This window comes from Parus major, chromosome 10 (assembly GCF_001522545.3).
Source record: "Parus major isolate Abel chromosome 10, Parus_major1.1, whole genome shotgun sequence".
Lineage (NCBI taxonomy): Eukaryota > Metazoa > Chordata > Aves > Passeriformes > Paridae > Parus > Parus major.
Window position 1 is genome coordinate 6324976 of NC_031779.1, and position 14902 is coordinate 6339877.

The 14902-nt window shown below is 38.3% G+C and overlaps 1 protein-coding gene across 1 annotated transcript in view; it reads right to left on the reverse strand.

The window, feature by feature from the left end:
- Positions 1–2600: 2600 nt before the first annotated feature.
- LIPC (lipase C, hepatic type) overlaps positions 2601–14902 on the reverse strand; it is a 70967-nt gene continuing 58665 nt past the window's right edge. Inside the window, exons 4-10 of the mRNA XM_015638618.2 lie at positions 14491–14670; positions 12921–13038; positions 11491–11724; positions 10186–10428; positions 6817–6937; positions 5898–6116; positions 2601–3750 (exon numbers count right to left, since the gene is read on the reverse strand). Of these exons, the coding sequence (XP_015494104.1) occupies positions 3651–3750; positions 5898–6116; positions 6817–6937; positions 10186–10428; positions 11491–11724; positions 12921–13038; positions 14491–14670 (1215 nt within the window). The 3' untranslated portion in view covers positions 2601–3650. The remainder of the gene's footprint in view (positions 3751–5897; positions 6117–6816; positions 6938–10185; positions 10429–11490; positions 11725–12920; positions 13039–14490; positions 14671–14902) is intronic.

Sequence of the window (14902 nt, forward strand, 5' to 3'; positions counted from 1 at the left end):
CCCGAAGTGAGCAGGGTGGACTTTGATGTTATCAAAGCATACTCGGAGTTCCTTCCTCACAATGCTCCCCCCACCACCCCCATGACTTTTTATAGAAGTGCTTCTCCCTGTAGCTAAATAGCACTGTCTGTGCAAAGGGCATTAAAAGAAAATCCCTTGGAGCAGAGCCCTTCTGCAAATCCTCACAGAGGTGGTGGTGGTGCTTTAAATCTCTGTGTAGGGACAAAGACCAGAGGGGTGGAATAATGGCTAAACAGCTCATATACAAGTTTCATGTATATTTTAAAATATAAATTAAACAAATCAATACATAAACTTTCTAGCTAATATTTGACATAATCTTATTTATACCTATTTATTCATCTTGCACTTTTTAATGTTTTAGTTATTAAAGTATTCATTTGCTTTGTGTAGGAGCTTATAAAAAGCGTAGTCAGAATGGTGTGAGCATGACAAGGGTATTAAAGTCCTCTTAAGCAATGAAACTTTATACCACACCGTGCCATTCATGTAATTTGGGCTTTAGTGTTCCAATATTTCTTTCAGGAAAAAAGGAGGGAAGAGGTTTTTATTTCTGAATATTGGAGGTTCATTATTCCAGAGAGGTGATGAAAAGGACAGCAACCATTCTGTCACTCTGAGCTGTGCATGCTGTGACAGCAGTAAGCACCTGGTGGCTTCCAAGGTGTCCAGTTGCTGTATGGAGTGAGACAGGAGTAATTCCAGTGAGCACAGAGTGGGGCACCACTATAGGCACTTGAAATTGTAGGAATTACTTCAGTTTTATGTTCAGGTATGGTGAGACTGAATATATTACAGCTTGGACTTTATTCCACTCTGATATCAGAAATTAGTGTAATGGCTGTCAAAACAGGGACAGAACTTGTTTGGGTATATGGTTTGTGAAAAATTGCATCAGAAGTATCTTCATATCTGCAAGAGTTCAAATACTGAATGTTCTTTTAATTTTCCTCTTGACTCTGTCAATTGTCAAATTGTCTTATCTGAGGATATACCAGCTTCTCTTAGTGGAGAACTGGAGAATGTTTTTTCACAAAATAACAGTAGAAGTCATCAAACTGTAGTAGTCCCATTTCTTGAGCTTCAGTGTAGACACTTCTGACTCTTCTTCCACCTGCTTTTCCTGAAGTAATGCCTGTTTCTCCTGAAGTTTAAATCCCCTTATCAGCCTTCTTGCCAAGTAAGTGATAGTAATTTGCAAGAAATGCCAATTTTGATGTCTGAAATGTTTCTAAGAGTGTAGTTTCTGTACTGGAGGAGTACAGTCCAGTTCTTTCTAGCTTTGTCTCCTGCTCTGTCACCCTTAAACATCTTCTGAAAAAAGCTTTTTTTGAGGATTTGTCTCAGGAAGCTTACAAAATTCATAGCTTAGAAAGTTGATAACTGATGTAAATGCAATTTCAGTGACAGTATTAAATTATTCTCTAAATAGACAAGTACTTTATAAAAAAAGATAACCCTGAAACAGAAGTAAGTGGTAGGTCTTCAGGTTTTTGCAGAAGCAACAATTCAATTCTAGAAACAACCTATGGAGATGCCTAATTTGAGTTAGCCACACATACTTCTCTCTCCGTTTACTCTCATTTTCCATTGTGCTTTGGAAAACTAAAATGGCCACACTGTCATTTCTTCCTTGCCTGTCACACTGCAGGACATGGTCCATTGTAACTTCATGCCCCCAAAAATGCTGTCACTGGGTCTCTAGCAATTGAGTCTCTCCAGTGGATTATAGCTACTGCAAATGTAAAATATCAACCAAACAAAAGGCCTTGGTGCTTACCTCTCTCAGATACTTTCGGCTGAAATTTCCTTCTGTGTATGCTCCTGATTTGACTCAGCCATTGTACTTAAGCAATTGATTCTTACACAAACACAGAGTATATTACAGAGCTCTCATAAAATAATTATGTTGCAATATTTAAATATTTGAAACAGCAACCTGAAGCATAAAATTAATCACTTAAATTATAACTTTTGACATACAAGGTAGAAATACTTTTGTGTTTAAAAAAACAGTTTGCTTCATTGAACAAAATCAAAGCACAAATCTTTGTTTTCAGTGAGGAACTAAGGATTCTTCCTCATGGACTTTGTATTTAAATAGACAAATATTTATCTAATCAAGATGATACTCCTAGGAGCCATTTTAAATATTGGAACAGCTTCTGGAATTTACATCTCAGGGTGGACAACAATTCTCATTTGAGATCTCAGTATGCTTCAGTTCCCATTGTAGTTTGTGAGCCTTTCTGATTCTGTATTGAGTATTCCTGTTTGTTTAAAGGGATGGTAGTTATTGAAAACAGCTTGTAAAAGAAGTTAATATTCTGAATGGTTGGCAGAGATGTCTGCATTCAACATCTGATCACTGTTCACTGCTTGCAGGATCTGCTCAGCTTGTTCATTTGTCAGACTGTCTAAATAAATCCCACTTTATTCCTGATAATATCTGGATATTTTGATTAAATACTCTCTGGAATATCTTGGTATTAAAAAATATGCTTTGCTTCAGATCTTAGCACTTTCTTGCACGCTTTTTTTCCCACTTAGAGAGCATTTAATACAAATTGAATTCAAAATTCAGAGTTCAAGAAACCTTAATTTTTAATGATCTTGTGCTTATCATAGTGACAAATGAATACATATATATTGATTTCTGTTTCAGTACACACAAGCCATAGAATAAAAACAATCTGAGACAATAATGTTCCTTTCTGACAAGGAAACAAAGGAATATTCTGACAAAGGAAACAAGGGAATTGTATATGTTTGACCTTACAAAGCTTGTTTTTATGCTCTGAAACTGTTTGAAGGTTTAACCATTTTCATTTATTCTGGCAGTTTCAAGTCATGCCAAAATCTGGTACACAGAGATTTAGAATCCAAAAATCTCAGACCTGAACAGATATGATTTAAATGTAAAAATTAACCTGAACTTAGTTGTGCTAGAATTTTGTGTAGGATACTAAGCATAATTCAAATAATTAAATTGATAGAAATTTAAATCAGTTCTCTAATTAAAATAATTAAATAGCAAAGCATTTTCAAAGAGAACAGGGTTTATTATAAATTTCTTAGATGATACTATTACAGGGGTTTTCATATGGTTATTACAGCTCAAGCATTTTGTATTTTTATATCTATTTGGTAGTATTTTATGAACTGTTTAACTCACCCTTCATTAGGAAATAATTTAGCGAAGTTTAAACTGATAGTCATTAGCTATTAGTGTTTCAAAGTATTTATTGGGAAACAAAGTTTCTTTTTTCCCTTAAATCCAACGAAATTAAATTTTTCACAGGCTTATGGCAATGATTTTGTCAAATAATATTTTTATTTCTGGTGAGCAAATTTTTTTTCAGATTTTAAACAATTGAAAATTGACAATCTGTTGCCTTGATGAAGCTGCTCACTGATAATTTTCACAGTGTGCTCCTAGATGAATAAAGAGTATATTTCAGCTTACTATCGAATGACAAAAACTAAATATCTTCATGTATTTTTTCACCATCTCTGAAACTGCTAGGATATTTGATGCAGCTGTGAATTTTTAAAACCTTTTACTAGATGTATCATATTTTGAATATTTTGGCAAGGAGTTGCCTTTTTGCGTTCCTGCTCATTTTCTGTCAGATGCTTCTCTCGAAGTGATCTTCACACTTCACAAATGTCTTCTCTTGGGATGGATGAAGGTGAATGTTGTCAATGCTTTGGGGGCAAAATGTATATCTGGAAAGAAAAGACAGCATGTGAGCATAATGTTGGTTAGAAGGCATAATGTTAATTAGAATCTCCCAAAGATAGAGATTTACAGGAAGGTATCTTTCTGTTTTTAAAGGCTTGTGAGTAAAGAGTTGTATCTGCCTGCCAGATCATAGGTACAGAGGAAAAGAGGAGCAGGCAGCTCCTGGGTGCTGAGTGCATTGTGCCTCTGTCTCCCTGGTGTCACTGTGCTTGTTCTTTGCAGCACATCCTCACAGTCACTTGTTCTGTTCTGTCAGTGGGGCACTGGCATTGTTCCAGCTCTTGCTGTTCCCACCATGGTTGCCCTGTTTGGGCTGCTGGAATACTGGTATTTAGCTGAGAGGTTGCTAAAAATCCGCTCTGTAGGATGCTAACATCAGCAACTGCATATGCTACAGAAATACTTGAAACCAAATGTTAGAATCTGGTATTTCATTGCTCATAATGGTCTGTTTGTTAACTGCTTTTTAAGTTTACGCTGTTACATCTCAAGTCTTTCCCATTAGATAATCTAACAAAGGAACATTCATCATATGTACAAAGATCACAAACATCTAGAGGTTGAGATAATCAGAGATAAAATACTGTCAGCTGTTCAAATGCTTGAGAAAGCACAAGAGACGTCAAAATACATTTCATGTTTACTGTCTTTTTTAATTATTGAATTTCCAAAATTGCTAATTCTGCAATACACGATGTTTGGTCTTTCTGAGGAAGGCAAAAATCTACAGACCTATTTTCTTTGAAGAAAATACTTTTCCTTGAGTGTCCTTTGTTTCTCCTTTTAGAACCACCTAATAATCTTTCATTCCCTCCCTAAACATTAATGCAGTATTTCAGTGATAACTGAATGTCACTGCCCAGATTGCAAAGAACAAAACCCAGCACATAATCAGTGTCCACTAAAAGCTTGGGACAAACTGCTTCCACTTGCAACAAAAAAAAACCTTCCAAGGAGCATTAGGTACCTGAAGATACCAGCATTATTTTTTGTCAGTATAAGTGCCCCCTTCAATCATTTCCTAGATAAGGAAAGTAATACATCAGCAGTAATTGGTTTGTGCCAGGTTACCAGCACAGCTGCACTGGACAAGAGCTTCCTGGTTAGGAAAATGACTTCTCACCTTCATACCTTTTATCTCAAGGTACAGGAACCTGTTCCTAAACAGAGCTCCCTAGTTTGCATTGTGTGCTTTGCTTTAATTTGCTTTGCCAGCTAGGTCAGTACTGATTTTGGTGATATTAGAGAAACTCCTTTTATTTTAATGGCAGGAGCACGTGCCAAGTGCCAGGTCAGGAAAACATCTCCAAAATACATTTTTAGGAGGATTCCACCTAGGAGAATATGATCCTTTCTCTGTCCTCCAGCACATACACAGATTGTCTTATGAAATGTCTCTTCAAATCTGTTTGTCTAATTTGTTTTTTGTGTCAATATTAAGGAGATACAGGTCTGCCAATAAGAGTTGTTCTGCAGGAAGTCTGCATCAGTTGTGGTGGTAAGAAAGGGAATATACCAAGGAAAAACTGCCTTCTAAGACTGAGCCTCAGTTACAAGGTAAGGTGTGCTTTTCTCATTAACCTTAATTAAACTGCTCAGTTAAAATTTCTCAAAGGATTAAAGCAGTGAGAATCATTATAAGTTTTTTTATTCTGTCTTCTGGATGAAATTTCTCTGTATGAGTAGGCAGTTTCAAATGTGTTGTTAGCATTGCTTTATGTAGAGAACAAGGCTGCTCAGACTTGGTGATCCAGTTTCAAAGCAATAAACAGGGAAAAGAAGAACACAAAAAATAATCATAGGACTGTATAGTACAGCACATGATCCTTCTAATGAGTGTTTTCAAGAATGGTGATGCTGAGTTTCTCTAGGAAGTAGGTATTTAAATTAAAATAATTAAGAATTGGCATGTTTTTTGTAAGTAGGAATCTGAATATTTAATTATCTTAATGTTGGAATCATTATTTATCTTGCATAATATCTTGTTTCATTGAAATTTCATATGGTCCTTAGGGAGTGAGGTAATTACATTCATTGGTGTGACTGCTGGGGCTGGGATGCTTGTATTTGAACTGGGATAACCTGTGTGCCAAACACCTGTGGTGTTACTGAGTGCTCTCATTACACTTACTTGTGCTGTGTCTCCCCTGCTTTCACTCTTATTGCCTTCACTATAAGTCCTGGTCGACGAGTGCCTTTTGTCCATGGTATTATGGTTTGAAATGTGTCCCAGATATTTTCCCAGACTGGAGTTCCTTCCCATTTCAACTTTATCATTATGATGTCACCGATATCAGTGTCCAGGGTGATGAGAAAGGAGTAGGTTTTATTCCCAGTAACACCTTCAACTCTACAGAAAACAAGGTGAGAACAATGCTGTCTTAAATTATGCTGAATTAAAATGAAAAAAATAGGGTTTTTCCCCCTGAAAACCAGAGAAATAACTATGTTTCCTTCTCCAGGACAAAACATTAATGTCTTGAGAATGTTCTTCCCCCTGGTGCAAAAAAATGATGAAAGATGACAACATGCTAGGAAAGAAGCAGAAGTGGCAGAAGCTTGAACACTGATGAAGCAGTAGTGTTTTCTACAGGAAAAGAAAAGGTGTCACGTAATAGCATCTATGTTACAACTTCTGCCTGCTAGAGCAAATGCTGACCCACACTCTTGCCTTTGCTTTCACTAATACAGATAGTGTCCATCGTGATAAATATCCAAAACTCTTTATCTTAATTACAACTGATTTTTTAATTTGTGTTTTAATTGATTATACCTCCCTGTCTTAGCCATGGGTTGGACCAAAGTAAGTGGACAGAAAAATTTCCAAATTTACTGATTGTGTTCTAACAACTTTTTTCTGCACAAACTGTATCATCACTGTAAGAACTTGTGACTTTCAGGGAGTATGAGTGAAGGGAAGACAATTTCCAGTTCACATTCACTTAGCTGTACTAAACCATTTCACTCATAGCATAGATTATCAATGTGACATGATATTACAAGCTGGCATCTTTTGTCACATGCACAATCACATGTGACACAATACTCACAGTGGGATATGCAGCTTTTTAGCATCCTCCTTAGTCCCTGACAGAGACATGGTGAAAGCTGGTTCTATCTGCTTGCCTTCGATTTCATTGATGATGTGGATCTTGAACTGATAATGATACACTGTAGGAAGGAAGAATTTGCAAAAAGTGACAAAATGCATGGTCAAAGAATCAATAGATTTCTTAGGAAAAATATTTTTGCCTTTCAGAGCAGAAAGTTGATGGTTATTCCATTTTATTATTCAAAATAATTTGTTGAAATGAAAACATTGTCATTTTTTTCTGGTTGTTGCCGTGCTGTGTAATCTGTTAGCCTTTGAGGTCCTGTTGCTTTATTTAAAGGATGGAGAAAAAGGTAATCAGTGTTGAGTTTCTTTTTGGGATAAAACATTCTTCCATGGGAAATATTTCAGCTTTTCTGAAGTTTAATTGTCAGAATGTCTGGCAATCCCTCTATCTAGTGACCAGGCCAATCCTTGTGACTGGGCATGACTAGAGATGTATGATACAGATCAAAGACCTTATGCAATGTGGTCAGGCTGTTTCTCTGATCAACTGGAAAATTGCCCTGCCAAACAGATGACTCACAAACTTTCCTTGACTGCATAATGATACGTTGTGCTTAAAACACATCTGTTAACAATGTCATTAATGCTTCAAGGTCTGGGCTTGAAGCTCTAGAAACAACGCTGTTTAGGAAAGTCTGAACTGAGTATTGTCAGCATGAAAAACACCTAAGAAATCATCAGTCTTCTATATTGTAAATTATGAAAAAGAAAACCTTGACAACATACATTTTGAGCATGTGCATACAGATACTGTCAGCTACATTTGAATGTCCAGAACTCTTCTATCTGGTCATTCTTCCTGCAGCCTTCTAGACAAAACTGATAGATTTAGCTATGAAGGAAAATTATTGCATGCTAGTTTTTGAGTAGAGCCTCTTTACCCACTTCAGTGTTCACTGCATATGAGAATGGCTCCCCATACTGCCAATGGGATCATCTTTTTCTGCATATGCACAGATACATATATATGTGTGTGTGTGTGTATATATATATATATATATATATATATATATAGTGCAGCTCAGCATGTTCATGATAGAAATTATTTGCTGGAATAGCTGTATCTTTTTGTTGTTTTACAGTTGTTGCATGTTAGTGAACAATGTCTTTTCTTCTCCAAATGTGTCCCTCAGTGGAAAACAAAATGGTTGATTTTATGCCACAAACCTGATGAGGACAAAGGCAGAGGGGGTTGCCTATTTAGTTTTATAACTAATCTATCTTTCTCTGGGTTTTCTCTCTATGTAAAAACTGATTTTTCAGTATATGATCCGACACAGCCTAAGGTTTTGCTGTGATTATGGTGCTTACTTTAAGGAAAGAGCATATAAAAACTCAAGGTGCCATCACACCTTTATTATAAATGTTAACTTCTGCGTAACAAACTGAGGGTTTTGTTTGAGCTGGATTGATGTATACTTCAGAATCTAATGTCATTAACTTGAAAATTAAATTTTGTGAAGACAGAGAGGATTGTGAAGTGTAATGCTGAGTTTCTAAAATTTCTTCTTTTTGTGCTTCTCACATGATCTTCAAACATTTTTTTTTAAAAAAAAGCATTACAAAGATGACTTTGTAAGCACCTTCCCACAGTAGCCACTTTGTTTTGGAATTTCTGTGAAAGGAGATCATTGTCTGGGGTACTTTCACCCACATATGTGGCAAGGATGGTTTTTTATACAAAACCAGTTCTAAGCATAAAAATGCAGCATGTTTAATTGAAATCAAAGCCAATAGGACAGAGATATTTTACCCCAAACTGAAGCTAGCTCCAAATCCAGAGAGGAACACAACCTAGTGATCACATCTCAGCACCCAGGTGTGAGAGCAGCAGGCAGCACATCCCAGAGCCTGTCATTCCCTGATTCTGAGGACCTGACCCTGACTGTGCTGGAGCAAGATAACATCAGGAACTAGATACAGCCTCTGGAGTTTTAAAATCTACTCCAGGTACCTTCCTGAGCCATTTTAAACAGTATTAAGAAGAAAATCAGCAGGTTCAGCTGCTCTGAGTATCATTCAGGGCTGCGCAGATCCCTCTGGAGTCATCACTGAATATTTCACAGCTGTGCTAGTGGAAGACTTCCAAAAATATTTTAAAAGTACCTGAATTTTTGTTGGGGTTTGGTTTGGCTTGTTTGGGTTTTTTTAAAATGTGTGATAATTCAGCTGAGTAACTGGGCACTGCGGGGAGACAAGTTGTGTAATACAAGCAGCCTTTTAAAGCCTTTCTATTCATCCCTTCAGTGTTCGAGCCGGGGTGCACGAATGTGCGAAGCGCGTCCCAGGGCAAGGCCCGGCCCGAGGGGCAGGCGGGGCAGAGCCCTCCAACAGGAGGGAGGCTCCGGCCTGGCACAGCCCCGGCAGCCGGTGCGGGGCTCCCGTGTGGCCGGGGCTGTGCCTCAGCCTCAGGGCAACCTTCCCCGTGTGTGTGTGGCCTGTGCCCGCCATCGAGCCCTGCCCGCGCCGCTGCTCCCCACACGCCTCATGGCAGCCGGGGGAGGCGGTGTGAGGAGGAGAGCCGAGGGCCAGGAGCCTCTGCACTGACAGCCCCTGGGAAGAGGTTGTTTCGTCCTGCTTGTTCTCACTTTAAAATGTTCGTAAACCTTTCCAGTGGCAAGGGAAAGTCTGCTCAACAGCAGCAGTAGGCTCTGGCGGCTGAGTGCAATGGAGGCTGCTAGGAAGGCTTGCGCCCCCTGTCAGGCCGTGGCCCCTCTATCTGATCACACAGCCAAAGATCCACACTGGCTCGATAAAGGAATGTAGTAGAGCTAAAGCCAGAGTGCCAGTCTTAATTTTAGTGCTACAGTTCAGCCTTGTAAAAGTCCGTGCTGTTCTGTTGTCTGCCCATTGTTTGAAAAGTAGTAATTTATATGTCATTTCATAGTCTAATTGCAGATAAAATTTGGGCAAATACGGAACTGGATGTTTTACAGGCTTTCCAGAGTAATTATGCTGCTTTTTTTGGCTTGGCTGTGTGCCTGCATATGTTACAACAAACCTGAACAATCCAGTTGTAAAAAAATCCTGCAGATCAGGACCCTGGGCATCTGGGAGCCCTGGGCACCACAGCTTGCCTGGGGCAAGCACGCAGTGTGCTCTTTTCCCCAGAAATATGAGAACCAGGATTTTGATGAAAGGGCATCAAGATGGCCTACTGGAATTCTCAGTTGTCTCAGCAAATTGATTATTCTCACCGATTTTATAAGCTTTAATGAATGAGTAAATAGGATCACAAAGCTTAGGTTCAGACTTCCACTTTGTGATCAGTCTAAACACAGTAAAAAGTATTCCCACGAACCTTTGAAGGGCATTCGCGCTCTTGTTTTCAGAAAGAGTCGTCTACTTTTGGGCAGCCTTTCCTCCCTGATGGTGTAGCCCAGGGTGTTACACCGGTTCTTCCTACAGTTGAGGCACAGTCCTTTGTTGAAAGTGTTGATGTCGTTGCACCAGTAAGCTGTGCTTTGCTTGTCCTTGTGCAGCAGAGAGTCGATGAACAAATGAACTGACCTCTCATGAGCACATTTCACAGTTTGAGCGATGCCTGAAAAAATGCAACAACAAAATTTTACATGCCCTTGTTTCTTTTCACCATTTCAACTGCAGAGAAGTACCATAGCCAACTATAAACTGTAAATACATGTTATTGTTTCCCCACATACACCCCTGCCCTTTGCCATCTTCGTTTTGCCTCAGAAACTAGCAATTTTACTTTTAGGATCATTCAAAAACAGAATGGCTGAACTTTCATGATAAGAAACTTTCTGCTTAAACTTCTCTAGCCTGACTGTATCAAACTGTAAGTATGAACTTTTATTTCATTGTTCTGGCTGGTTTTGTCAGTAGAAAACCTGAGTTGATGTGTAGTCTTTCAGATTATGCCACATTGAAGACAGCAGTCTCATTCTGAATTGCTGAGCACTCTTGGATTTTGATCCTTAGACAGCAATACCATATTTTGTCCCTATTAGACTGGCAGACTCTTAAGTTGAACTTTTTTTGCAGTTATTACTTGGAAAAAAGGAGCAAAAATTTTATTAAACACAATAAAAATATTAAATAGGTTTGCTATTATGAGAAGTATCAGGACCTTTTTTAGTATCTTGCATCAGTTTCTCTATACATTTATGTTTGAGTACATTGGAAGTAAGCTTCTATAAATAAAAGGTAGCCTGGAACACTGGCAATCAGAGAGAGCATCATCTGTGCTGCCAAAGGACGTGGAGTTGGGAAAAGGTGAACTAAGGAGGCAAGTAGTACAGACCTGTGTTTTATTTGATTTGAAGTAATTAATGGCACACTAGACAAATCTGGCTTAATTAGAATAAATTTTCTCATCTCCCCTGCCACTGAAACAAATACCATTAAATTATTCTGAGGTGCTCGACAGCAGGATGCTCATGGCCTCATTTTCAGGAGTGCTAGGCAGCTCAATAAAAACAGTCAGTAAAAACAATATGAACTCAAGACATGTAAAAATCAGGTAACTGATCTCTAAACAAGAAAATACCTTGCATACAAGGGGTGATACCACAGCTATGTAGTTTCCCAGACACACTCAGTACAGCTGCCCCGCTGCCTCCCACTGTGTGCCTTTGGTTCTTACCATTGATCCCGTATTGTGCAATGTGGTTGTACACATACAGGATGTGACAGCCCGGCTGGAAGGTGCCTCCGTTGGGATAAAAGTCAAAATGAGCCACAGGCTGCTTGATGCCAACACTGAGGCCCATGTGCTGTTTAGTGAAGGTATGAATTGCATCTACAAAGTTTGCATCATCTGGAGATAAACGGTCTGTTGGTGACATTCCTTCAAACAAGGGACCGGCAGGGTCGAGGCCTGAAATAAATACAAGTAATCCCATTGTCATATACTGCAGAAAGACTTTTCTACTGTCGCCCTGAGAATCAGACCTTTCGATATTGTTTTCATAATTTCTAGCCCCTTTCCCAGGAAAGTAACTATAAACATAGGTATTTATACATTCCATTAAAGATATGCCTTTTGATGGACGTCTCTGGCCAGTGTGGCTGGGAAGGTGGTGACCTGACTATCCAATCCCTGGTCGTGGTTGAAAACCTATAAATACTGAAAGAACAAATAAACTTCTTCTTTCACCACATCTCGAGCTGCGTGTGTTTGAATCATTCCATGTCCAACAGTGACATTCTACCACTCTTAAGTCTGTGATAAGAATCTGAAAACAGGCAGCACCTGGTACTTTACAAGGTCTTTCTCTGATGGAAACAATAAGAACGCTTGTCCCACAGAGGGTGTACGTGGTTACACCTAGAGCAAACACAGGCGCTGTAACAAACACTGACTGGGACCTGCACAAGGACACAGGCCCAGAGACAGGAGTGTTTGTCAGAGACAAACTGTGCTTGCTGCCAGTGTCACTTGAGGGACCTTTACATAATTTTGTTATTTCAAACTCTAGAGGTTATGTCTCCAGAGGTCCTTTGGAAGACACCAGTCCCTCAGCAAGGTTGACTTTTAGCCCACATTTGAGACATGAAATTTTTGCCACAGGAGAGCTGTTCTGGATTCACTGTATAGGCACTGTCCCACAATTGAAAACTCAAGCATAGTCAGACAATTTCCTTAATATATTTCTTAAATTATTCGCTAACAATGAATAGTATTTTAAAGACTTTGGGTCAAGACAGTGGCTAAAGATCCAAGGTTAGTGGTTAACATTTAGTTTAAGGTATTACTGAGAATGGATAAGAGATAAATTTAAGCAACTTGCAGCTTGAGGCTTTTGTTTATTATTTCTAATAGTCCCCATGCTTGTGTGTTCTTTATGTCAAAGTTTAGACTGAGAAAAGGAAAGTTCAAAGATAGAAATGCTATGAGACTTAATTTTCAAAAGTATTTTCATTAAGTTTCCTAAATCTAATTTCTAAATCAAGGAGATGAAACTTCTAAACTGCTGTTCAACAGCTAATTGTCAATATGAGGTTAATATGTCAAATAGCTTCATAACTTGATTCAGTTGACTGTTATTTTTCTTAAAGGTATCAATCTTTTACCTGTAATTCTTCCAATCTTTTTTGTACCATTGATGAAACTTCCAGCAAATCCTGAAACATGAGCTCCTAGGCTGTACCCAATTAGATGAACATTGCTTCTGGAAAACTGAACGGATTCCTGGAATATAGTGGCAGCTTGATTTAGACAAAGAAATGGAAAAATTAAACAGTGAAATATCTATTACAAGCTAAGAATACTGTGAATTATAACGCAAGAAATTTGTATGTTGATGGTGGTTGAATGAGGTGCATGAATCATTCAGTAAATTTCTATTGGCTGAGTGTTATTCCTTCCTTTTCATGCAGCAGGAAAATGCCACATATCTGGACACTGCCACTTACCTTCTATGCACAGGAAAACCATCAACACAGTGGAATTTTTGTTGTTTGTTGCAATAGTCATTCAATGCAGATGTTCACTGCCTTTTGTCTGCAGCATTTGGCTTTCCTATGATTATAAAATGGATTTCTGTTCTTTAAATTTGGTGTAAAACAATCCTCTATAAAAAGTGCCTTGGTTTTTTTTTTTGCCTGAGGTACTAGTACAAGCCAAACTAAAGGGATTAAAATATTGATCAGACATGTTAAATGAAACAGCAATGTACAAAGATGTACGTGTCATTTGTAACAAACCTATTGAAGCAGAATTGCCCTTCTTTCTACCTAATCAATGCTATATACATCTTAAGCATTTCATCTGAGCTGCAAGGCTCAAAGTTTTTCTGACTTGTAAAGAAATATGTGGCATATTCTGCTTGTAGGAAAGGAAAACTTCACTTCTGATTTCTTTGTGGATGTTGCCTGTCCCAGTGGAGTGGCTGTGCAGTCTCAATAGCAGTCTCTTCTGAACATGAGGTGAAACTTGGCAGACTTCTTGTGAGGAAGACAGCTCTTAGAAATCACAGGATCTGACCAATTTTCTTGTCAGATGTTGCTGAAATGGATGCTATTGAGGCTGTAACTGATCATGCCCAATTATTTCTTGGAATAAGAGCACTAATATTTACTTATTGTTTATTCTTTATTAAAATGTTGTGTGGCACTTCAGGTTTTGTTACATCAATTGAGAATCTTTGAAATAATTTGAAATAATTATCTGCCTGTAAGCAGACAGAAGGATAGCAGAAAAATAGTTGTGGGAGTTGAAATTAAGGGATTTTAACTGTTAAACTGTGGAGGGGTGCTTCTCAATGTGAGGAGCATTTACTGGTTGGATACACTCAATGCTGTGAAAATTTATGGTATATTTGAGTTCTGGATCACATCACAGTACAAGAGTAACTACCTACAATACTGGAGGAAGGAGTAAGTGACAGGAATCTTATCTCACCTCTAAAGATACACAAAAATATTTTCATAAACAACCACTTGTTTTTTCCTCTTGCATGATGAAAGTTTTATGAAGTCATATGAAAGTTTATGGAAGAAAAATGTGCACTTCATTAAAGAAATGTGAGTGACTGAAATGAAAGCATTAGCAAACATGCTATTTCAGAAAGGTTGTGGAAGTATAAGAAGAAGTAAATACATCTTTTCCAGAGGAAACATGTGTTGGTCTGGGAGTTCTCACCTCCAGCCACTCCACGAACTGCGCTATCTCCTGTCCTGTGGTGCGTGTGTTCTGTACAGCAATGGGATAGTGCTGGTGAGCCAGTGTGAGCCAGTCTGCAATGATCACATTCATTTGGTTATGCTGAGACTTCAGAGCTGCTGCCATTTTCCAAATCCAGCTTTCTAATATCCCATCCACCTGTTAGAATTGAAGAACAAACCCAAATAACAAGAAAACCATTGTTATGGGAAAGCAGTCTCTGCCAAATATTTGTTGTGAAAAACATAAGGAAACAAAAACCTGAGTACGGAGGGATTAAGGCTGATAACTAGATTTTAGGGACTTCAGCCTGCTTCAGTGCTGAGAATCTTTAGGTTTTGGTAGACCAAAAAAATTAAGTCAATATAATAAGGGTATAATAGAGTATGTT